This window comes from Dermacentor silvarum, chromosome 6 (genome assembly GCF_013339745.2).
Source record: "Dermacentor silvarum isolate Dsil-2018 chromosome 6, BIME_Dsil_1.4, whole genome shotgun sequence".
Classification (NCBI taxonomy): Eukaryota; Metazoa; Arthropoda; class Arachnida; order Ixodida; family Ixodidae; genus Dermacentor; species Dermacentor silvarum.
Genome location: NC_051159.1, coordinates 23,653,926 through 23,680,816, shown reverse-complemented (window position 1 = coordinate 23,680,816; position 26,891 = coordinate 23,653,926). Strand labels below are relative to the sequence as shown.

Here is a 26,891-nt window from a genome sequence, read left to right as displayed (position 1 = left end):
AATCAAACACATAACGAAAGGCATCATCGATGATGCCTTTCATATGCTCGTGGCCAAAAACCCACGGAGTGTTACTCAAGTTATTGAACTTTTCCAAAGTTTTGACGAGCTGCGTAAGCAGCGCATCTCCACACGTTGCCCTGGAATGCAAACGGCTGACCTTTCAGCTTTGGCTCCTAGCAGCTCTGGTATTGATTACACGTCGTTGCTGCCTCAAATTCAGCAATACGTATGCTGCACGTCAGCTCTCTCTTGTGGCATCGGTCACTGAGCCTCTCCCCCCACTGGACCAGTGGCTTCATCGGGTTATCCAGACGCAAGTTGCTGAGGCCCTCCTGTCTCCCACTTCGCCGCCGCAAGTTACGGCGCCGCTAACTTATGTTGAGGCCCTTACACGATCTCATGCCCAACCACCAGCTTCTACATGCCGCCAAGTCCGGTACGGCCGGTTTACGTACCGTTGCTCGCATCCGAGACCACCTATAAACCCCTGGTGCACTCTGGACAACCGGCCAGTGTGCTACGCTTGCGGTATTCCGGGACATGTTGCGCGCCTTTGTCGCCGCCGCGGACTCTATTTTTGTGATGGCGCTCCCAACCTTAGCCATGTCTCTCAACAAGCTACACACCGTCTCGCATCTGACGCCACGGACTCGTATTCACATCACCTCGCCTTCAATTCACGCCGATCTTCTCCCCGCCGCCGCTCCCTTTCCCCCATGATTCGTCGTTCCAACCATGCCCAGGAGGAAAACAGCCACAGTTCTTGAAGCAAGAACTGCGCCGTCATCGAAATTTGCAAGGCCTTTTCTTTTGCCGTCTAACGAGATTGTAATGTTTATAGACATGGTCGCGACGAACGCTCTTGTCGACACAGGAGCAGCTGTTTGTGTGATTAGTGAGATTCTCTGCCGCAAACTGAACAAAGTGACGACTCCCCGTTTTGATATTTCGCTACGCACAGCGAGCTCGCAGCACGTCAAGCCTTCGCCCACCTTCACCGCTCGTGTTTTAATTGGAGATGCGCTCTACATTGTCGAATTTGTCACCGTTTCTTATGCACCGCATGCCGTTATCCTGGGCTGGGACTTCCTTTCCGCGCATCATGCAGTTGTCAACTGCGCTCGTGCACAACTCGCCTCATCTCCGTTCTGTGCCACAACCGCCGATGACCCTCACCCGTCTGCTAAAGTGGTTGTCGCTACTGACGTCGTCATCCCTGCTTTCTCTGTCGCCTTAGTGTCCATCACCTGTGACGCTGTCCCCAATTCAGCTGCACTTTTTGTACCGTCTGATGAATGTGCGCGTCGCCGGAATGTTGTCCTACTGTTCGCATTCGTCACACTTGATAATGATTCCAGTGCAGTTTACGCATGCAATCTGTTTCCCTGCCCTTCAACTCTATTACATGGTGAATCTGTTGGGCGTCTTGACACTTTTGATGCCATCTTTCCGTTTGGTGCACCTTGCGATATGACACCACTGCCTATCGATGCCGTCACTTCTGCCGCCGCTCCCGCCTCACCTGACTACGACGTCTTGTTGCGCAGCTTCGATAACGCGCTCCCGCAAGCTCAGCGCAATCAGCTCGTTCAACTCCTTGACCGTTTTCGGATCTCTTTCGACCTCGGCCAACCGTGTTTGGGGTGCACGTCAGCGATTGTTCACCGTATTGACACCGGTCACCATTTGCGCTGCTGAGCACGAGGTCGCGGGATCGAATCCCAGCCGCAGCCGCCGCATTTCGATGGAGGCGAAATGCAAAAACGCCCGTGTGTTGCACAACGCAAGCACACGGGCGTTTTGCATTTTTAACGTGCACTACAACAGTGCACGTTAAAGAACCCCAAGTGGTCAAAATTAGTCCGGAGCCCTCCACTACGGCGTGCCTCATAATCAGAACTGGTTTTGGCACATAAAACCCTAGAAAGAAGAAGACACCGGTCACCATGCTCCATTGCCTCAGCGTCCCTACCGAGTGTCGCAAACCGAACGCAGCGTCATTAGTGAATAAGTCGATTACATGCTGCAACGTGGCGTGATCCAGCAGTCACACAGTCCTTGGGCTTCTCCGGTCGTACTGGTGCAGAAAAAGGACGGCTCAGTCAGATTTTGCGTGGATTACCGCCAACTAAACAGGATCACACGTAGGGATGTTTATCCTCTACCACGAATATATGATGCTCTTGATTGTCTATAAGGTGCTGAATTTTTCTTCCCTGGATCTTCGCTCTGGATACTGGCAAGTGCCAATGGTTGAAGCGCATCACTATGTCGTTCGCGAAGGCTTGTTGTACCGCCGCAATTACCTAACCGATGGCCGCAGGTGGCTGCTTATCCCCCGTCATCTGCGCTCGGACATATGCACCGCCTTCCACGACGATCCTCAATGCGGCCACGCTGACATATTCAAGACCTACTCCTGCCTACGCCTGAGGTATTACTGGCGCGGCATGTATCGATACATTCGCCAGTACGTGCAGTCATGCCTTTCGTACCAACGCCGCAAGACTCCCCCTCATAGCACCGCTGGTCCTCTACAATCTTTACCGTGCCCTGCATGACCATTTAACCGTGTTGGCATTGATCATTACGGTCCCCTCCCGAACATTCCTTCAGGCAACCGGTGGATCTTTGTCGCCGTCGACCATCTCAGACGGTACGCTGAAACATCTGCGCTGCCAGCTGCCACCGCGACAGACGTTGCTCGCTTCCTTCTTCGCCACCTCATTTTGCGACACGGTGCGCCCCGTGAATTATTAAGCGATCGTGGCCGCGTCTTCCTCTCAAGCGCTATTGAGGCAAAGCTCCAAGAATGCCGCATTGTTCACCGCACCACCTCTGCGTACCATCCTCAAATGGCATGACGGAGCGTTGCAACCGTACCCTTGGAGATATGCTTGCGATGTACGTGTTTGATGATCACTCCAATTGGGACCGCGTGCTCCCCTTCGTCACGTATGCCTATAACTCTGTGCCACAAGCTACCACCGGCTTCTCTCCTTTTTCTTCTATACGGACGTGAACCATCATGTTCCTTCAACACCATTCTCCCCTACCGACCCGACGTCTCTGAAGCCACGCCCGTTTCCGAAGCGGCTGCTTATGCTGAAGAGTGTCGTCAACTGGCTCGCTCGTTTACCCCGCAAGACCAATGTCGCCAAAAATCTCGCCATGACGAATCCGCATCTAGCGCCCACTATTCCCCGGAAATTCTAGTTTGGCTCTGAGTCCCGTCCACTACTCCCAGCCTTTCCACCAAGCTTCTCTTGAATTACCACGGTCCCTACCGAGTAGCAGAGCAAACATCTCCCATCAACTATATCATCGAGCCGCTCGAGCCATCTTCCGACCACCGCTGCCGAGGGCGTGAAGCAGTTCACGTCGCACGGCTGAAACCGTGCTACGACCCACCTGTGCTGTCATTCCCCCAAGTTGCCAGGTTGGCTCCTTTCTGCATGGGGAGTGATTGTACTGGAGCACATTGGCACCAGCTCTGTGCCAGCCAATGTGGAAGACGTTGACGATCGTGTGGTTCGCGCTAGGTCGGTTTTCAACGAGCCAGCTTGTTTAACAACTTCATCAAGTCTGCCTGCAAAATACTCTTGTTGCAATATATATATATATATATATATATATATATATATATATATATGTATACATATATACCCCTTGCTAGCAATTTTCTATTTCTTGCACTTATATCGACACTCCAGGCAAATTTTAGGGGCGAAGCTCCTTAGGGCGTGGGTCTGTCCTTCCTCCGTATGTAGCCACCTGTAGTTTTATGAAGTGTTCACTAGATGAAGTAAGTCCGTAGCTCTGGTTGGCATGGAGACCGCTATGTATGTATGTATACGCATATATACATATATATGTATAGTATAACCGGAAGCCGACTTCCTCTTCTGTTTCCGGTTCCGGATCCGGAAGCCAGCTTCCGGCTTCCGGAGAACGCTTCCGGCATTTTCTCTCTCGTCTGTAGCTAGGTGCGCTGCGGTGCACAAGGGCGTTCGTTCCCGACGCGCGTTCTCTTTCTCTCGTTCCCGACGCGCCCTCTCTTTCTTTCTCGTCCGTAGCTAGGGGCGCTGCGGTGCACAAGGGCGTTCGTTCCCGACGCATGCTCTCTTTATCTCTCGTCCGTAGCTGTGGATTACCAGAATGATCCCCCGGTGCTTCGCCCACTCATCATCATTCACTTCGTGGATATGCTGTGATTTTTTTGCTGTTGTCGTCGCCGTGATGTTCCGTATTAATTCCAAAAGCCATATAAATGAGCGACCCATACACAGTGGGTGCGGGGAAAAAGCATGTAACAGTCAGCTGAAAAGGATGGCGGCTTGATGGGCATTATCTTCCCACGTGCTCAATATTCGGGTTAATTGTAGGTCACGTAATCAAACGTGAATGGCAAGGATGGCACGCATCTTCTCCTGTAGACCTGCTGTAGATGTGAATGACTGTGTGCGGCTGACGCTTATGTGGCCCGCGTGCCATATCTAATTGTTGGTAATCATTGGTGGGTGCAATGATAAAGGGCGAGCAGGGATGGCTGCTAACTTCATGCCCGCTTGTCTTCCTTGCCGGGCTGTCTGTCTGTGTCCCTAGTGTTGCAGAGTTAAAAGACAGAGGTCATTGCAGATCACTGACAGAGGCCGTCAGTAGTGGACATAAAAATAGGCTGATAATGATGATGAATCTAATTTTCTGAGTTGCGGTGAATAACGCGACTGTACGAACCGATCGCCTTCGGTGCCGGCGTTCTTCATAATGCTTGCGTTGTGAAAGTGAGTGCTCGAGATCATCCAGTGCTGTATTTGCAGGTTTACATGGTCCGTGCATGACACTATGCTTGGTATTTTAATTATAAGTGAATGTTTACTACAATTTATATCGCCACTATAACTAGCGTATAGACTCATGTAAGGGCTGCACTTTTCTGTTGTGATTTTGACGGGCTTTCTATGGGACCGGGCCGTTTGACCTCATTTTTCCAACTACGACTATGAAATCCGCTGTAAACCATCGCGATCGCCTCCTCTCGACATCCAGTAGCGACGCGCGAAAGTACGCTGTACGCGACAATTCGCTGTTGAGCCCGATCGGAATCAGCGCACGGAACGCGATTGCTTCTCGGTTGGATGTATGTGTGTTTTTTTTTTTTTTAATATTGGCTTTTAAGTTGGGGGTGCGGCCCTTACACGGGTGTGATCCTTACACGGATTTACACGGTAAGAATCTTCCTCTGTGTAATTGTCTGTTACTTCGCCATCGCTAATACTGCTTTGCCTTCCCGTCCAAACTGCACCTCTTTTTCTTTTTTTTGGTACATTGAGTCCAAGTATAAGCGCTTCTGCGCATGACTTCTAGACATATTTATTCTGATTTCGAGTGAATCCGGCTTGGTATCATTTCGGTTACTGAGTGAATTCTATATACAAGGTGTTTCAGTGAACACTTGGATTGGATTGGGAAAACGTTTATTGAGCCTCCAGCAAAGCGCGTACGCAAAGTAATTTGAAGTGAGGTGAACATACATCAACATATTCATTCTCTAGGCATAGGCTACCCATTTAGTTGGCTACCTCCTTCTCTTTAAAATATATTTGAATATATTGTGTCTGTGCAATGGGGTCTTCTCAGCCAGTGGCGTAGCCAGAAATTTTGTTCGGGTGGGGGGGGGGGGGGCTCAGGTTGCAGCACGGCCTCCTCCTTATAGAATATGTCGAGGGATCAAATGCATGAATAATAACTGCATTGCCAATGCCATTGTATATTAGATGCTGCAAACGAATTATTGAACGCTATGCACTGTCAAGTAAAATATGTATTTTTTCATAAAGGCATATATTCGTATGCCGCAAAAATTGTGGCAGAAATAAATGATATCAGTGCTTCCGCATTTTTTTTTTTTTGTCTATTTAATAAGTAAAGAAAATATCACTCGAGCTTTAGAACTATATCAATTCGAAACCAGCAAAGCAGTGCATGCTGCTGATATGAAAACGTAAAGGCCATGAAATGAATAAGTTGAGGACAAATATTTTGATGAATCTTTGCCATTCAAGAACCTTGTTTACATTTTTGCACATATGAAACGGCCAGGAAAAAACCTCAATGATGCTGTCCCTCGTTGCAATAGATTACGCAGGAGCAGCTGTAACCGGTCGTGTATTGTAATTACACCGAGATTATACTCGCAACAATGAGTACAAATAAAAAGTAGGAGTTCTGCAAAATATGCATTAGAAATGCGAAGATAGAATGGAATATACAAATGCGAAAACACAACTCGCTAAAGGGCAAAAAAGAGTCGCTGGAAACAAAGTTCACTGCTTGTATACACAAAACCTCCCAACAAAATATTTAAATATACGTCTAAGTCTACAATAAATGTACGTATTTAAGCAAACGTCACTCTATCTAATGCGTCAAACAAGACAAATAAACATGTTGCGCAGTCACAGATAGTAAACGTTGCGCACAGAAAGACAGATGATCTAGGCAAGAACAATACTATGATTGCAGAAATCGTGATATGTACTCGGGCCATGCAGCGGTCGCGATAGCGCCATGTGGGTAGAATATTATAGGAATAATGCAGAAATCAGTACGAAAATGTGTAATTTAACTGCCTGCACAGCGGCAACAATTATTCTGCACCCAAATTAAAGGAGGGTATTGCTTCATTTCAATAAAGAAATAAAAGCAGGTAGCTAAAAAGGAAAGAAAAGGACAAACGAAAGCCACAGATGATGGCGGCAAGTTGAACTACCCAATATCCAAGTGTGTTTTTGGCAAACACCGCGTGGGCCGAGCTTTCAATAAGCAAGGTCGGTCAAAATTGGTTATTGATGTCCTCGTAATTTTCGTATTCGCATAATTTTTATCATGATGCTAACTGCTAGAATAAACGGTGAAAATTTCTGTGGTTTTAAAAGCTAATGAACAGTCATACGTTTTCATAATTAAGACCTTATGGACCTGAAGGAACAGAGCTTTTTACTTGCACTCATTTTTGCTGCTTCGCTATCTAAAGGACAAACTTCACTCAGTGGGGAAGTTGCCAACGTCTCTGTGGGCGTATAGAAGCGCCAGCCTAACCATGCGTTCCCCCGACATTGTAGAGCGCAAGTAGTTTTTTTTTAGTAAACTCTTGTTAAAAAATATTCTCTCTGCGCTGGCAGTGGTCACTGTAAGAGTGACGAGAGTCTGCAGCAGTATTTACATTTACATAAAACCTGCAGTCGCAATGAGAGATGGGCATCTATTCCGGTGCTAAAACCTAAAACACTCCCTCAATGTCGTTGGCATACTTGTTTAGGTACCTTGCACAAACAGTAGGCTGTTCGATACCAGCGATGTCCGTCGTTTCGTCAGCAAGTATGGAGAAGCTGCATGCTTTTGCATCTAGGCTTTCTTTGATAATTTCACCACAATTTCTATAATTTGGTTTTGTGCGTCTGGGCTTAATTACGAGGCATTACTGGGGCAACTTTCCAAATGGTTCTTCAGATATGTATCTCCACAATCAGCTTGCATGCGAAGAAGCGCTCTGAAAATACTTGTATTTTCAGGGGGGGGGGGGGGGGGGGGTGGGGGGCTTAAATTTTCAGTGTGTGTGGAAGATTGCGAGCGCGTGCTTCCATTTCTGAACGGCTTGGACACGAATGCTCCAGTGCGCGCATGTTGGCCCAAGTTTATAAGAACATTAACCCCATATAGTCCCAGAATTGAAAATCTTTTAAAGCACGCCTTTGGAAATGTCAGTGCACCTTTCGCGTCAAAGTTTATGAGAACTTTATACCCATAAAGTTTCGTAATTGAAATCCATGCGCTCCGTAGATTCCGCGGCCGCTGCGAGATGCCGCAACGCGCCCGCTCGTTATCGAAAAGCCCTTGAACGTTTGTGCTCAGATGAGGCTCCTTGCATTATGTGACTGCAGGTGCAAGGGCGTTGCCACGAAATCCAGCCCGAGTTCGCAATGTTTGTGCCGAAATGTCTTTTCGAGAGTGAAAAAAGACATTATAGACAAAATCCAGAATGATTCCCGGCGTCGGTGGTAGTTTTGGTCGGCAGTGCATGCCAGCACAAAAAAATTTCGGTGACAAATTCCCCCCCTCCCCCCCCCCCCTGGCTACGCCCCTGTTCTCAGCGGAAATTAAAAAAAAATAGTGGAAGTGAGGAAACACGGATGCAGTATATAGCTGTTGCTGGTGCTTCTAATGCGCTTGTCCTTCTATTGGCATGATTTGCCGAAATAAAGCGAAAGCATAAATTAGAGCCATGCATGTCCCGTGGCGACAATGATGCTGTTTTAGCCACAACAGAAGTGAAAACGTAGAGGCAACGCAAAGGAATCCTCAAATTATGTGGGTAACATAACTCCGGTAATGAAACTTTAGGGGGGGGGGGGGGGGGGGATTACGGATCGCTGTGCCCCCCGGAAAAACTCCGGAGGGGGCTCAAGCCACGGAGCCCCTGTGTAGTTGGCGCCTATGGTAATATGAATAATAATCATGATGGGGAGCCTGAGCACTGCATGAAAAAAGAAAAAGTGCAAATGCATGCATCATACCGTTCGAACGGAATTTGTGTTTTGGCATCATACTTCCATGATAAGCGGCAGGTGGAAACGGGATTTTTTTTTTCTAAAAAACTGCCTTTATCTGTTCGGGAATACCCAGAGTTGTTCTTAATTTAGACTTTGAACCATGATGGGATCCGAAATGCTGTTCGAGTTATTTTTTAGTTTGAACTATGGCAGTTAGAATCATGCAGGGACTTGACTTACATGATAAACACTAGAAAGCGCAACACAGCAGTCTTTTATGCTCTCTGAATTTTGGTCTATGACTGCAGGAGCCAATGCGAAAAAAAGGAATACAGTAAAAATTGCAATAACTTACTTCTTTGAACTGCTACAGATTTTGAGTGTTCTGCAAATTCTAAATTTGCAGCTCCAGAAATGACATTATTTACCTCGTTAACCTGCTCCATATTCAAAGTTCATGGCTCCAAAACCATGACTCTTCTCCAAAATTCCTCCGAAAGCTGTTCCTGCTGGCCCACCCCTGTAGATGGTATACCATACAAGGTGAAAAAAAATAAGTTGACCTGTTTCAAAAGGACATTCATATGTTGTATTGCTAAAGGATAATTGTTTCTATGGGCAGCGTAATTTTGGTGGAAAGAAATGAAGACCTCACCTGAGATAGAGGCAATTGGAATATTGGTTGCCTTCACTGCTAAGAGAAGCAACTGTCTTTTTCAATATTAACTCATCTTTTTTATTGAAATAAGTGCCTCGCATGGCATTCCCTTATCCCCATATTGAGAAATGAAACTGAACTTGAAGTGCATGCTTGTTTTGATCTAAATGTGTGGACGCACCGGAGGAAACGCAATGAGTGTCTTGGGTACATTCACGCCAGGCGTCATTTAGATCAAGTTAAAATGCATTTATGAATGCGGGGGTTAATATACAAGCACTGAATTGTTTCACTTTTATTGGCAGAAGTGGTGACAGCAAGTTTGGTTTACATTTTGATGTTTCTAACCCATTGGTGGGGCATAACACTTTTTGGGCAACTTTAGGGTGTTGTAGGGGCTACAATTGAAACTGTGTGTTTCTGGCACTTAAAATATTTTTCTGTAAATTTTGTATTTATCGATAAGGCAGTGTGCACAGTCTGCTTACTAAATACCGAAAAAGACAAACGAACCATCCCGCAGGGGCGTCTGTGTCAGCAGGTGTTAGTGTGTTGCGACACCACGTACCTGAGCACACGAGCTTTAAACGCTCCTGCGTGTAACCATGTCTGGGGAAAAGGGGGTCCTGGGGGTTGAGCCGAAGCCGGGTGTTGGGACTCTTTCGTTACCGTGAGAAAATGGTAGTTTTTTATAGGTTTCATGGAGAATGTTACAGCACACATTGCAGCATAGCAAATTGTTCATGACATGCTCTTTCCATACGCTGTAAAGCAAGAAAATTTATTGGGTAACATAAAAACTCTAGAAAACGCCATTTTGGTGGCCATTTCATAAAACAAACAATAGAAAACATCTACAAACGCACTTACATTAAAGGAAATTGAGATATACATTTGAAAGATAAATCGCCTAGGAATATTGTCTGAAACAAATGAATGCTCAGTACACCACCATTCTTGGGAAAAGGCAGCACTTCACCTGTGCTATGTGGTTCCAGGTTGGGAAGCGTTGGCATTTCTTTTGCACAAAATTCAAATTTGTGGCGCTTGTAACACGTCACCTTTTCGGCATCTTCTGAGGATGATCCGATGAGAAGTTGACCAGTTCATCTCTAGAGCCGCCTCTTTCCAGGACCCATCTCTCTCAGCATAGCTGGGCAACTCCAGAATATGCATTCATGCATATTTGTTTGTATTTTTCCAGATGGTATTTGTAACCTCCGCAGTGAAGAGCAAGATGAAATTGCGTGCCGTTGTAAACTGTCTTGCGCTGCTTCGTAGTGCTAGGCCAGTACATGCTCAGGGTGGACCAAGCACATCAAAGTGTGCAGCCTGCCGTGTAGCTCTCAGGTGCTCTCAGTGCGCACTAGGAAGGAGACTGCTTAAGGCCGTAACCGAAACTCGCTGGTGAACAGCTCCCGGGCTGACTCAAAGCATTGTCACCGTCAGAGCTTGAATATGGTTTGCTGTCATCTTCGGACTTGTATTTTGAGTTCAAATGCCAGTCCCCATCCGTAAATTCAAGTGCTGGTGTAGCTTATTTCCGAGTGGGACGCCTTTCTCGCGGTGCAGTTGCGCGGGACGCTGCTGCCATGGACGACTTTCGATAAATGCATAGTAACTTCGGCAGTGCACTTCGCCAAGAAGTGAAGCGAAACTGAAACGCTTGCAAATTGGTTAAAATTGGCTGACCTTCAGAAATGCGCTTTGGTGGAATGAAATCAGTGGTGGACTCCAAACCAAAGCTCACTACTGAACAGCTGGCATCATTTTAGGGTACTTATCACTGTCAGATGTCAAGCCAACAGCATAATTTGATTCTTGACTTGCTGGGATTAGCTTTAAGATAGTTTTACTGTTTTTACGAGACATTGGTACATTGCATTTTATCAGCCCAAAGTATACGTAGCACATCCTCTACTGCTACTGTGATGCATTTCGCTAAAGCCTCCCAGCCCTTGTGTTCAAGGGCGCACTGGTGAGGTATGAGTGCTACTCACACGTTCAATTCATCATCCCTTGTAATAGAACCTTTATGCTCACAGTATACATCATTATCATTATAGTCATTGTCATTGTTTTAATGCCTGTGTATTTTATGCACTTCGCAGCGACTAATTTTGGGCTGTAGAGAATCCATACATTGTCTTTTGCAAGGCACTTTTTTGGCCATACCTGACCCTTGTGCCAATAAATTCATAAATCAATCAATCAATCAATAAAAAAAAAAAACCACATCTTCTGCCACATGTGTTGATTAAGAATGCTCGAGGACAGGTGTCATGTGATTTTCTGATGATGATGCAGGCTGGAGCCCTGCACTTGTGGGTGACCTCCCAGATCGGGGTGTGTGTGGGCCGTGCCTACCCGTCGGGTTAGCCTGGAGCGCCGTTTGATGCGTCGCATCTCACACCCCTTCTTCCGCATCAAGCCCAAGGACTACATCAAGAGCTGTCATGTCTGCGGCCACTTCCACTTGGCCCACACCATTTGCGGTAGGGCTTCACTGGCATCAAGGAATAATTTCTTGACTGCAGTTGCACTTCTGCATAGATTCAAGCTTACAGAAACGCAATTGTCACTACAGATTGAAATATTTTCATGGCTCTCTGCATTATTGCTGCGAGACTCGGCTGTCTGGACTGTAAGCTTTCTTTTATTTATTATTTATTTATTAGTTACCTGCATCGTAGGGCATTACAGCAGGGAGGTTACAAACTTAACTAAATGCATGAACAAATTATTTCAATGCGTGGAAAAAAGCATCATTTTCGTGATGTATACAATGCTCGATGGCGAACTGTTCCAATCTCGAACAGTTCTAACAAAAAAGGAATAACGGAAGACGTCACCCTTACAAGAAAATTCCCTGACCTTCAAACAGTGGTCCAGTCGCTTAGATATGTAATGTGGTGCCTGGATATTGTTCGCGGTTTATACCTGTTTTAGAATAATAAATATCGTGAAAAAATTTTAATCTGATATGCCTTCTACGATCATTCAGCTCTTGCCATTTAAGTTTGTTTGCTTTCTGTCATGCTAAGCTGCCGGCTATAGTTACCAAGAACAAATCTAACTGCCCTATTCTGGATTTTTTCTAATTTGTTTATAAGCTCAGATGTGTGTGGGTCCCAACAAACACATCCATATTCAAGTATTGAACGTACATGACTGAAATACAGCTGCGTCTTTAAGTTACTCGGTAAATGACTAAAATTGCGCCGCAAGAATCCCAATACTGATGCTGCCTTATTTCCAATATAGTTAACATGCTTGTTCCATCATAAATCAGAAGTAAAACAGACACCCAGATATTTAAATTCCTTGCTTATGTTTAGAGTAAAATCATTAATTCTATACCTATACGGATGATTAGCTCGTTTTCTGTGAAGGTACTGTGAACAGTCTTATTTATATTTAATGACATACAGTCGAATCTCGTTAATTCGAACACGCTTAATTTGAACTGCTGGTTTATTCGAACTGACGCTGTGGTCCCGTCAAAGTTATGTGTATTTCAGTGGGCGAAAACACTCTGTAATTCGAACGCGAAAGCATTTGCGACGGTTCATTCGAACATACCGCGGACCGACAATGCGCGCCGATAACGTGGCGGCGCCTCCGACCGGCATTGCTCTGACACCGCCATAGAGCAAAAGCTTAGGGAGAACCCCTTCATGCAGCGGCGAAGGCCCAGTCTGACCAACGAACTGCCCACGCCGACAAACGCTCGCTTCCCGATAACAGCAGAAAACGAAACTTCAGGGAGCGGCCTAACGGCCATGCTAGTGGCAAAAACGCGCGGCAAAAGCGGCAGGAATCGGGGGTTTTGCGGCGTGCCGCACGAAATAGGTTCGAGACCCATTTCTGCGGCAAATGCTGCGTGCAGCGACATGAAGAACCAATCAAGAGCAACGAGGGTTAGGTCACGGAGCCATCAAACTGGACCGCCGCCGGTCCGTGCCGGGTTTTCAATCGACGATCGTCGTCTTGCATGAAACAACGAGCGCTCGGTGTTGCTCGCTCGGCGTTCGAAGAGCGCGTAGATCTTATCGCGTTGCCACGCGGCGAGACGCGCGTGCCACGGTGGCCTCGCGGCAAGGCGTTGACGTGCGGCAATGTTTTTTGCCGCTAGCGTGGCCGTACCTAAGCTGGCGCTGGGCCGGCTGGACGGCGGCGTCGGCACCCACGCCGGCAAACGCTCGCTTCCTCGACCTTCCCCTCGTACAGGCCGGACGTGTTTCGAGCAAGCTCCTCAACAATGACCACCACCAAGGCCAGGAGCAGGGAGAGCAGCGTCCGTCTCGGCTCCCTTTTTTTCCTCGATCTGGCGGCCGGCCAGTGACTCCGAGTTCGTCGCCGTTTTTAGTTTGCGCGGCCTGAGGAGACGCCCTAAAGATGGAGGGCAGCGACGCTCATTCTTTAACACCATGGACGCCGATGTTGCCTCAGGTCCGGACGATGACAGCAACTGGTTTCTTGTGGCTCGCAAGAAAAAAACGCTCAACTCAAGCTGCTACGATCCCATCACCTGCCCCGGTACCCCGCAAGACGAATGCGCACCTCCCTCCACTGCCATTTGACCACTACAAGGTAGTGTTCCGTCTGAGAGATGGTCTGAACCTCGGTGCGTGGCCTCAACCTTCTGTTGCCCAAGCCATTGGTGTAGCAGCTGGGCTTGATGCTGCTGTACTAAATGAGCTCATTATCCGAATCCGCACTGACCAAAACCTTGCGGTGATTAGCACATCGGATGAGAACTTCACGGCCGAACTTCAGAAAGTCCAATCTATAAGTTTGGGCCTCAACCAGCACGCCGTCCAAGCCTACGTAGCTGCACCTGACAATTCTTGCAAAGTGGTAGTGCCAGGCATTGAACCGAACACCACTGTGAAGACGCTACTAGAAAAATTGCGCTGCTCAGAGGCTCCCATCCTTCACGCCCGCATGATGGGATCTACAAATCACGCCCTCGTCACTTTCTCCGGCATCCAGGTACCCCGTCACGTTCGCTTGTACGGAGCAGAGCTCCGCTGTTACATATACCGACCCCGCCAACAGATATGCAGTGTGTGCCTGTCCATGGGTCATCGAGCGGATGTGTGCCCCACACCCGACAAACCCGCTGTGTAGCCTGCGGTACCTCCAACCCACTACCAGAACATGAGTGCACACATAAATGCATACATTGTGGAGGCGATCATCCCGCCACGGACCCTCGGTGTCCATCGCGTCAACAACGGCCGTTCAATAAGTCACATGTGCTCCAGGAACGTCTCAAACGCGAAAAGCTGTGTCCCCCACCTGGATCAGCACATAGTCAGCCTAGGACGACTGCGGGCTCTCTGCAGAATCTGGACCAACCGACAAGGACACCAGCGAACTCCGCCAAGCAACCCCCAACTAGTGGACGCAGCAGTACTCATGGCCCACCTGGACATGATCGACAGGTAGACCGGGGCCATCCAGGCAACCCCTCCAAGGAGCGCTGCTGGCAGTGGCCATCCGAAGGATCATGGCCAGCAAAAAGGTGCCCACAAGAAAGAACAAACGGTAAGCTGGGCAGAGCAGTTCCCCCCTCTACCCCCATCTGCACTCCTTTCCCACACTCTCACGCAAACATCAACGCGACAACCCACTCCGCAACCCATGTCAGTCGACACACAGCATCGCCTTCACAACCCTCCACCTACGGTCCGCACAGACTACTGCACACGAGAGGCGTTAAACGAAATGGCAATTTCACTAAGGAAAGAATTCGCCGCTATGATGCAGGTAGAAATGCAGAAAATGAAGGATGGCATTATGGCCGAACTAACAGCTCCGCTCCAACAGCTAATCCAACAGGCCCTGCAACCTGCCGTCCAGCAGATAGTAACAGACGTTAAACAACAGATAGCGGCTGCCCTTGGCCAACTCCCTATTGCTCCACCTGCACCCAAATGTGCGTTGTCTCCCACACGCGACACACAACGAACACACCCGCCCATCCCGTTTGCTGTCACCCATAGGCGCCGACTACGGGGGGCTCCGGGGCTCGAGCCCCCCCCCCCCCCCCCCCGGCGATGCCGAAGCCCCCTGCTCCTAAAATGTCAGTACCAGAGTCCTGTTACCCAAACCGTTTAAGGTTTCTTTTGAGTTGCCTCTACATTTTCCCTTACAATGTTATTGTGGCTAAAAGCTCACTGCATCATTGTTGACGCGGACGTGCACGGCTTTTACTCATAATTTCGCTTTATTTCTGAAAATTCTGGCAATAGGAAAACAAGCGCATTAGAAGCTCCAACGGCGGCTCCCTCATCCGTATTTTTTAACTCCAACATGTTATTTAAATTTCCAGTGTGAACACCATTCACAGACACATTATATTTCAATGTGTACACAGGACAAAGTTTATTATATTTTTAAAGAGAAAGAGCTAGCCAACTAATAATTATTTCTAATGATGGATAGTCTATGTCTAGAGAATCAATATGTTGCTGTATGTTCAACTCGCTACAAAATGCTTTGCACACTTTTTTGACACTGAAAAAGACCTGCAGACTTCAGTGACCCCTTCGGCAGAGTCTTTTATCAACGGTGTGTGAAATACACGTGAATGATATGTGTCTCAGCATTGCTTCTCTTTCCTGTAGGAAATGCTAGCGACTCATGAAAACAAAACTCATAATAATTACAACATTTATTGGGGATGGAAACATCGCAACGTGCATGCAAAGGTCATATATATATATATATAAACAACTTGGTAACTGAAGTGAGGCCAAGCCGGATTCACTCGAAATCAGTATCAATAGCAGTCATGCGCATCCGAGCTTCTACTAGGACTCAGAAAAAAAAGTTCATTGCACCCCCCAATGATTACCAACAATTGAATACGGCACGCGGGCCGCGTAACCGTCAACCGCACTCAGTAATTTGCAGCTGCGGCAGAGCTAGATGAGAGACGCGTGCTCTCATCCCTATGCGCGTATTTGATCACGTGACCTCAACTAACCCGAATATTGACGGTGTGGGAAGATAATGTCGATCAAGCCGCCATCTTTTTCGGCTCAGTGTTACAGCTTTTTCTCCCATCCACAGCGTATAGGTTGCTCACTCTTAAGACTTTTGGACTTTATAGGAATATCACAGCGACGACGACAGCGAAAACTTGCCTGGGTGTCGATACATGCAATTGCAGTCGCAATAAAAGGAGAACATAAAACAGGCGTTGAGCTCGCTTCTACCGCGGCGGATGTGGCAATGTGCACCGGCTACAAACACAGCATGAGCACCAACGACAAAACCAATAGTGAGCACCTCGCTTATCGGTACTTCACCAGAACCCGCTGACGCTGAAAAGGAAGCGTATTTTCCACCGTATAAGCACCAGCGGAAACATAACACTAGGCGCGGGGGAGACGGCGCACGCGAAGGGACCTAGCCATCTCGGATGGCCCAAGCTTGAACTCGGCGGGAGATTAACTTCAAAATGAAGTGCGTGACCACATGGCAGAGGCAGGAAAAGTAGAAGTTGAGGACCCATGTGTTCTAGCCGCTAGGCGAAAGAAGACCCCAGCCGCTATCATGAAGGTTCCTCAGCTCACGTGTTTCCATCAGCGAGTGACATGTACCGCCGAGGTTCTATGAGTACTTGACACAGTGCTGCCTTCGTTAAACAACAGATATCACTGATATGTGGCAGCATAAGTCCCACATTGAGCAGCTTGCCATAGGAAGGAAGACAAAGCATATATAACAGTTCTACGGTGACGACCTTGAACCAGAACTCCTGATTTTTGACAAAGATATGCTGATTGAAATTTTAAGCCAGCAAAGGTCGGCATCATTGCACACATTTGGGGACGTCGTGCACATGTTTACGGGGGGCAAGGGCGAACACTGCGAAACCTTTTGCCGGAAATGGCCAAGCTAAAAAAATTGCATTGTCCATACCGGTCTCGTCGACCACATGAGAGGTCCTTTTGCCACGGCGGCCGCATTTCGATGGGGGTGAAATGCGAAAACACCCGTGTACTTAGATTTAGGTGCACGTTAAAGAACCCCTGGTGGTCCAAATTTCCGGAGTCCCCCACTACGGCTGCTCATATCAGATCGTGGTTTTGCCACGTAAAACCACATAATTAATTTTTTTTAGAGTTCCTTTCTTGCCTTCAGTGACTGAAAATGTACTTGCGGTCGACGACTGGACACGCCCGTTTGAACCATCTGGCAATTTTTTCACGCAGACAAAGAACTGTCCCGCAAATTAAATTTGAATAAGATTTCCGACGACTTTCCAGATCAAATGCCCTTTTTCAATGATGTAGAAATCATTGCATCAGACAATGACTGATGTCTTTAGTAGGAGAGAAAAAGGCACCAACTTCAAGTCAAAGCAAACCACCTTGCTTAGAAACAACGCAAAAAGTTATACAAAGGAATGAAAATGGGTTCCAGAACAGCGCAAGCAGAGTGAGGGCATTTGGGTAAGAAAAACGTGTGGTTGCGCTATTTGTAAAACTCCCTAGTCTATCTGTGCATATTCCTTATTAATTTTTTGTCGTATGCTGCATTTGCTTCAATAACACAATCCACGTTGTTCCTATATTTGCTATCGAGTCCGTTCACGCTTCGAGTACCGCTGTCTTATTTATTTATTTGTTATTATGTTTATTTATTTGGGCACTGATAATTTTACTCTATAATCCTTTGTTCTGCCTCCGGAAAATAAACGAAACCAGTGGCATAAGGCATGCGACATGTAATGAAACACTGTTATGGCGTTATGGAATCACATTATACTTACGCTAATAATTCTAGCCATAAGTTGTGGCCAGAAATTGTTATATATCGTTTAATGTTTATGTATGTTAAGTCTTATCTTCTCAATAACTGACCTTTCGTCAGGAAAAGATTCTTGATTGTATCTTTCTATTAATCTTTTACAAGGCGTTACATTGCTTTTTCATAGATGTGTACTTGTGCGACTTAATACGCACAAAACACATGTATCTCCTAACTGAAACCGCTTGGCGCATGGCTCAACCAGAGAAGCAGTCTCTTGGCGGTGTGAGGGGACTCAGGCTGTAAAACTTAGTTGTCTCTACTCTGAGGTCTTGCAAACACTCATATAAGCTCGTCACTCCAGGAACAATCTTTCGAGGTCACAGGAAGTTTCCAGTGTAACTGTTAGTAAAGGTGTATATATATATATAATATATATATATATATAATATATATATATATATATAACATAACCTTTAACCACAGCTACGGCAATCCCACTTCCCGCCACCCTCCACCAAGATTTAGAGCCGTTAGAAGTGCCTCCATGTAGCAACGAGGCCCCAGTAGTATGGATGATCATGGCCAGAAACCTTAAGTCAACGCATGCATCCCCCAACTCCTACGCGTGTGGCAGTGGAATTGCAGGGGCTACCGTAGGAAACGTGGAGCACTAACGCAATTCATTGCTACACAGCCGAATTCTCTGATGTAATAGCGTTACAAGAAGTGCAATGTACTATTACACTTCCGGCTACCATACATACACGGACGTAACAAACAATACACTGCATCGTAAGCTACATTAGTTCTAAACATATCACCGTCATCGAACACACCCTCCAAAGCTCCTCCATCTCGCATGTACTTCTCGAGTTGGTCCCGTGCTCTCGCTCCAATAGCAGCCTGTACGTGCTTAACATCTACAGTGCACCGAACGCAAGGCAGGACGACTTGTGGTCATCTATTCGCACAACTATGCAAACAGGTAAACATATATTGATTGTAGGCGACTTCAATGCCCCCCATACGGCCTGGGGATATGCAATGGAAACCCAAGGCCGTCGACTTGCTAAAGCTTTCGCAGTTCATCGCATGACCCTGCTGACGGAACCTGATCAACCCACTCGATTAAGTAATAGCGTCAGCAGGGACACATGCCCGATCTCACGTTAGTCAGAAGAGTTAGTCACCACTCTTGGTGGAACCTCAGGGTGAATCTGGGAAGCGATCATATATATAGCTACAGAGCTTCAGGTAGCAGCCACGTGCGCCCCAGAACGTATCAATAAAGATACAAATTGGATGCATTTAGGCGTAACCGAACATCCACTACCCCTCAAGACTCTCGCTCCCTTGAGGTTGGATGAAGCAGCCAGTCCGATTTGAAAACAGCAACGAAATGCATCACTGCGACGCGGAGACCGGATGTGGATCGGCATCTGCTCCACTCTGGGACGCCCACAGGGGCTTGACACGGCGGTGGCGGCGGCAGAAGCATAACCGAAAACTTCGTCTCCGCATCGCCAACCTAGCCGCGGAGGCAAATGACTATGCGAACACCCTCACTAGTAACAATTGGCATAACTTCTGCGATCGCCTCAACGGCACACTAAGCACACCTCGAACGTGGCGTATACTCCGCGCATTGTTAATTCCCACGCAAACAAAAACACACACTGCTAACACAATCCGCACCATCCTCCATAAATCAGGGCTCGACGATACCACCCTACTGTGCACCTTACAGCAACGCTACATAACCACGGGCGCCTGTCTACCTACCGTGATTATCCACAAGTACACAATACACCCCTAGATGTCAACATTACAGAAGCAGAGGTTAGGGCGGCCTTGCAGAACATTAAGCGTAATACAACAACCCGGGCTCATGGGATTACATACACACTTCTACGTAATTTAGATGACGAGGCCATCCAGCATTTAACTGTGTTTTACACGAACATGGAATAACGGCACGCTACCACAGGACTGGCGACGCGCGGAGATCATACTTATTCCTAAGCCTGGCAAGCCGCTCTCCTCCAGAATCTCCGACCTATATCTGTGACTCATGTGTAGCTAAACTCTTCGAACACGTTGCCCTCTCCCGAGTCCAGCCATTTCTCGAAGACAATCACTTTTTTCGGATACACTCTTCAGCTAGTCCAGGTATTTCTACTCAAGACGTTTTTGTACAACTTAAGGAGGACGTATTGGATAGCCCCACTTCAAATAAGGGCAATCCTGGTCGTAGATCTCAAGGGGGCTTTAACAACGTCCCACGTCTTAATTCTTGACAATCTCGCTTCCTCCCATGCGGCGCAAGCATCTACAATTACGCCAGGGCCTTTCTTTTTGACCGCACGGAGATATTGGGATTGCAGATGTCCGGTCGGACGAAATAAGTCTCGCAGGCGGAGGAATGCCACAGGTCTCGGTCCTCTCTCCCATCTGTTTAACGTGGCTATGGTTAAACTGCCCCCACAAGATCCCCAACATCCAGCATGCCATTTACGCAGATGACATTGCAATGTGGGCAACCAAAGGATCAGACGGAACCATTCAGGGTGCTCTCCAGGAAGCTGCATCTGTTGTACAAGACTATGCTGCCACCGGGAGCCTTACGTGCTCAGTTGAAAAGTCAGTTGTTAGTGGTACACAAGCGGCGCCGCAGGACCGACGATCCTTCTGATATTTCACTGTTCCTTGATGGCCGTCCTATCCCTCAGGTACCTCGACGCCGCATTTTAGGCCTCCACATTCAGGCTGATGGCAAGGCCTCACACACTACGCACCTTCTGACTCAGCAGATAACACAAATTAAACACATGATCCATCGCATCACCAATCGCAGGAGAGGCCTTCGCGAGAAGGATGTCCTCCGCATAGTATACAAGCTCTCATAGTTAGTCGGCTCACCTATCACCTTCCCTATCATAATCTCACGCTTACTCAAACCGAAAAGATGGACGTCCTTCTACGGACGGCAGTGAAGGCGGCTCTCAGCTTGCCTCCACACGCTTCTACACGACGCCTTCTTCAGCTTGGTGTCCACAACACCATAACCGAACTGCTCGAGGCCCAGCACAACAGTCAGCTCCAGCGTCTTAGGCAAACTCGTCAGGGTTGCGTCATCCTCTCTCGTCTTGGCTGCCCCACTCCTGAAAAACCCACACAGGTACCGCAACATAAACTCGCTCCTAATATTCGCGCTCTCATTAATGTGGCTCCGATTCCACGCAACATGAATCCCCACCGCCATGCCGGCCGTTGACGTGCCCGAGTTCAGGCCATGACACGCGTCTTTGGCGATGGCACTACAGACTTACAAGTTCTTTACACTGATGTGGCATGCTACCCAGAAAAGCCCGCCATGTGTCTAGCGGTGATCGACAACACAGACGCGCTCGTGGACAGTGGTTCGGCAGAGGAGGGAGCTATTGCTCTGGCCATTGTCCACGCCTCGATATTACCGTCACAGGACGCCCCTGTCACCATAGTGACAGACTCACAGGCTGCTTGCTGTGCCTTTGCGCAGGGACTTGTGGCTGCCCATACTCACAATATCCTGTTTTCTGTCTCGCCGTCCACTTTACGTACGGTGCGCATCGTCTGGACTCCTGGACACGCCTCTCTCCATGGAAATGAACGCGTTCATGCGGTTGCCCGAGGTCTGACTGGCCGGGCTTCATCGGAAGAGCTGTCCAATTCAGACGACGCACCGACAGAACCACTAAACTACAACGCAATGCTGGAGTACTACCGACAGAGACGTTATACTTATCCTCCTCCCCATCCTTCACTTAACAGAGCAGATGCCGTCGCTTGGCGGCAACTGCAGACTAATTCATTCCCTTGCCTCTATATGCTGCATCTCTTTCATCCCACTCTATACCCTTCCTACTGCCCCTACTGTGGATCCGAACCAACAACCACATTTCACGTGGGAATGCTCTAGTCCACGGGGCGTTCCTTATCCCCAACCCCACCCTTTCCTCTTGGAAGTCTGCACTGCTCAGCTTAGGCCGGCAGGAACAGCAACAGCTGGTCCAGCGGGCTCGCAGGGTCGTGCAAGGCAATGGAGCCCTGGACTGAGGGCCCCACCCAACGAGGAAGAATTACCTTGCCTTTGTGAATAAAAGTTTATTCTCTCTCTTCCTGATAACGGCAGAAAACGAAACTTCAAGGAGGCTAATCTGCGCCGAACCGGCTGTACGGCGGTGCGAGCAGGCGCGCACGGAGACAGTCGAAGGTGAGGGAGCTGCGAGGGAGCTGAGAAAAAGGGCGAGGGGAGCCACCGAAGCGGCGGAGTTGCCGAGGCCAAATCCGCTTTCCTGCCGCCCTCCTCCCTCACCTTCGACGGTCTCCGCGCGCGTGCGTGCCCGTTGCTGTGTCGGTGCCGTCCACTCCCTAAAGTTTCGTCTTCTGCCGTTATCGGGAACCGAGCGTTGGCCGGCGTGGGCGCAACTCGCTATGCGCTTGCGCGGCACGAAATTTCACGACTCGCACCATTCGTTCATTTGCTATGGTGCTCGAATACTTCAAAAATACGTCCTTCCATTAATTCGAACAAATTTTTGGGCCCCTTCGAGTTTGAATTATCGAGATTCGTCTGTATCCCAACGCACACACCAGTCTGCTATAGTATTTAAGTCAACGTGCAGGATTTGTGAATCGGAAATGGCATCTACGGCTCTATAAACAACACAATCATCGGCAAACATCTGAGTGAAGACTGTATACCAATTGAAATATCATTAATGTACAACAAAAACAATAGTGGCCCCAACACTGAGCCTTGGGGAACTCCCGACATAACTGATTTCTGTTGCATTAAACAAAATAGGTACCGTAAGAATTGTTTATTCCCTTGCATAGCTTGAAGATTAGGGCAACCTTAATGGAAATTGAAAATTTTTGTGCAAACAGCTTGAGCCAGAAGAAAAGAAACCATAGTTGTTGACTGCAAGGAGGCTTGGAAGCCCACGTTCGAGTTTTTTTCTTCCAACTTTTGACTCGTTAAATTTTTAATTAGCTTAAGGTGGGGGTACCACGGCAGCCATCTTGCGAGTAGTTCAGTAGTAGGATGTTCTGGCGGGCTAGTTGGTTCATAGCTTTTACGTTTTTTTATAACTGCACGAGAAAATGAGGACACGAAAGAAACAGAACACTGCGCTCGTGGTGTCGTGTGTGTTTCTTTCGTGTGTCCTCATTTTTTTCGCGCAGTTATAAAAACGTCTAAAAGAGTAGTTCAGATTCTACCATCAGACGACTCCACTCATTTAGGAATGAAAGAAAAAAAATGTTCTTTGCTGATTCAACACAGGTTGGGACAGGGAGTCTGCTTTGGTCGGGAAAAGTGTTTCCCCCACCCAACCACTTGCATTTCATGAGTGATGAGCGCTGCATTGGCATGCACCTATTGTTGTGCTGTAGCTGTGCGCACTATCAATAGGAATACAACTGAACATTGGCACGACCAGTTCCTTCTCACGGTGAAGCGCGCCCTGCTGGTCGCCTGCATTGAATAGGGTCTATTTTGTAGTAGACGTAGCATGAGGGGAACAGCATGCAGAGGAAAAGCACTCTCGTCCATCCACCCAGAGCGCATCATCCACAACCATCAAAATGCACAGAGCAGCCCACTGTGTTTGTCACCTCCTTTAGGGTGGCATTCCTGACTGTTGCGATGCTGCCACGAGCAAAGGACGAGAGCAAACAATTTTATTTGTGGTGCTGAGAACAAAAAACAAGAGGGTTCTGCTGGCCGGATCGTAACTGTCTTGCAGACGGCTAACAACTGAACATCGTCCAGCAGGGGTAAACAGCTGTGGACAGCTTAGTAGGGAGATGCATAGTGTGAGAGAACAAAGAAAGGAGTAAAGGGACTAATTACATTGTATTATTTATATATGCTGTGGAAAGTTCCGCATTGTCAGTGCTGCCCTCCCTAAGTTTTCGGCACATACGTGGCGTGCAGCCGGGTATCAAGAACCGACTGCTGCAGACAGTTGCACAGGCTCTGATGAGCTGCATGGCCTCAGTAGAGGTTCAGTGCTATCAGCAGGTGTCCGTGCGCAGGGTAGTGCAGGCTGTGGACACAAGCTTGCATGCGAGTTTTGCCTAGTGTCCACGAGCTTCGCCATGAGGAAAATATAGTCGGGTACAACTTTAGAAGACAGGAGGAGGCCCCGCCCAGTTGACCGAAGCGCAGCAGCCAATTCCTCCGCGACTCAAGAAATAGTCCCGCTCAAAAAATTGTGACTGCTTCTAAAACGCGTATTTGTCGGTATAAATAAGATTTGTGTATCTTGACGAGTGGTTCGGTAAAGCTATCTGATGGAAATGCTACCTCATGCGGATCGCGAGAAAAAATAACTCCGTGCCTTCTACAACACTGTGCTCGTCTGCTACGGAGCAAGATCGACGGCACGGGTGTAGTAGTCGCTGGCTTAATAGCATAAGATATATACTTTTTGTGTGTTTGCACAACCTTATTTTCTTAATGTGTTGGGTTATTTTTAATTAATATTTTTTTCTTTTTCTCGCGGTTGCGAACCTGCGATCTCGTGAGTTCGCGCACGATCGCGCGCGGCATTCCGTGCCAGTTTTCAGCTATGGAGCCTAGCAACGTGACATCGGAAACGCAATCCTTTGTTGCCGAACGAGCCTTGTGTCGCCTCGATGACCACACCACCAAGGAGTCTCGGCAAGAACAAGAGCGGCCACATCCTGAACAGCGATTCACGCAACATGATCTACACGTTTTTGTAACAGGCAGCCTGAACGCAGCGTGGAGGACACGAGCAAGTTTGTCGCGACATGCTCGGTGTCAGCGAAAGGACTGTGTTCAGGGTGAGGGAGGAAGTTAAAGCTTTGCATTTTTCGGGTGGCAAACTGACGACGCCCTCGCGAAAGCGCCCACGCAATGCGGAGAAGAGAAGACGCAGCGCGAAGTTTGACAGCTTCACGTTGTGCGCGCTGAGGTCGTGTGTGCACGATTTCTTTCGCCGCAACGAGATACCGGCGGTGTACTGTGCGTCGCCTGCTTGCCGAGATCGGCTTCAAGCGCGAAAAGAGAAGCCGCAACTCGCTGCTTATCGACCGGGATGACATCACCAATTGGCGGAATCGCTACCTCCGTGACGTGGAGCGCTACCGGGCGGAAGGCCGAAAGATCTTCTACCTGGACGAGACATGGCTGACGGCAGGACACACTCGGTCAATCGTGTGGACAGACACCGTGGTGCAGAAGCGCGGACGCCTGTTCGCTCGAGCAAATGGCCTGACGACGGGTCTAAAACAACCTTCTGGGAAAGGTCAGCGCCTGATCGTGACGCACATCGGCAGCGAGGATGGTTTCGTCGACGGCTGCTTGGATGTATTCAGAGGCCAAAAGACAGGCGACTACCACGAAGAAATGGATGGCAATTGCTTGAGGGCTGGTTCAATGACGTTCTGCAGAAGTTGCCAGCTGGTAGCTTCATTGTTTTAGACAATGCACCTTACCATAGCCGGCGAAAGAGAAAGAAGAGAAGAGAAAAAAAACGGCCTGGAAGAAGGAAAAGATAAAGGAGTGGCTCACAAGCAAGAACATCACCTGCGGTGAAAGGATGATAAAGAAGAGCTGCTTGAGCTGGTGGCATCTGTAAAGTCACGCTTTCTGAGCTACATCGTAGACAACACAGCTATAAGGGCCGGTTGCATTGTACTCAGGCTCCCGCCGTACCACTGCGAATTTAATCCCATTGAGCTTGTGTGGGCCAAGGTCAAAAATGGCATCGCTGCGGACAACAGAGACTTCAAGCTGTCCACGGTTGACGTCATCTTGAGGGAGAAAATCAAGCAGGTAACGGCGGAAGACCGGAGGAAGAGCATTCAGCATGTGATGGACTTGGAGGCAAAGTTCAGACTTTACACGTCTGGGAGTGAGCACATTCAACCCATCATCATCCAGCTGGGTGAAGATGACACTGAAGAAAGCGACTCCGACTGCGAGCTGTCTGGCATTGAGCCACTCGACGAAGCATAAAGGCTTCTTATTAACAAAAGAACAGCCCTTATTAGGGCTATCAAAATTTTGCCGGTGGGTTCGCAACAGCCAACCATCCATTCCGTGACCTCTCAAATAAGTAAGCAGTTCCATTTATGGCATATTCCTTATAATAGAAGCTCAATTTTGATAAGCAACGTCCTGCACACATTGTGCTCGATTTAAGAAGTGGCATAGAAACACATTTAAATGCTGGCATATCTGAATTGAAACACTATTGTTAACCCTGATTATCGTTGGCGGGCTCAAAATGCTCATTCGGGCAGCCACCGTCCAGTTTGACACGCCCCATAGTGAAATAGCAGTAGTCAGAGCACGCTTTATGGTTCTGTTAGCAGTCTGCACTGCAAATCACAGTCATGTCATAGCGAGTGGTGGTGAAATAGCAGCAGACAACACGAAACCAACAGCCACTATCAGCAGCTTGAATGCCAAAGCACATTCATGTGGTGCATTGTTTATTTTGTTATCTGGCTCACACAAGTAATGCGAATAAGAGAACAAATATAAGACATCATTAGCTAAGTGAGGCCCAAAATGCTCATTCAGGCAGCCACCGTCGAGTTTGACGCGCCCCATAGTGAAATAGCAGTAGTCGGAGCACGCTTTATGGTTCCGTTAGCAGTCTGCACTGAAAATTGAAGTGTTGTCATAGCCAATTTTCAATTTATTAATCTGACTCGAGCAAGTGATGCGAATGCAAGCACAATTATTGTGCTTAATTTTGCTAGCGTTTTTTTGTCATATTTACATACCGGAAAAATGCTCAGTAAAGTTGAACGTGTTTTAGTGAGTCACTTTGTTCACTACAAGCCGTAGGCAAAGTGACAGACAGATTCAGACAGTGGTATTG

The 26,891-nt window shown here is 47.9% G+C and overlaps 1 protein-coding gene across 1 annotated transcript in view; it reads left to right on the top strand.

Moving 5' to 3' along the window:
* The window catches only part of LOC119455332 (39S ribosomal protein L32, mitochondrial), a 77,821-nt gene that overhangs the window by 29,462 nt on the left and 21,468 nt on the right, over positions 1–26,891 (top strand). Inside the window, exon 2 of the mRNA XM_037716723.2 lies at positions 11,521–11,708. Within this exon, the coding sequence (XP_037572651.1) occupies positions 11,609–11,708 (100 nt within the window). The 5' untranslated portion in view covers positions 11,521–11,608. The remainder of the gene's footprint in view (positions 1–11,520; positions 11,709–26,891) is intronic.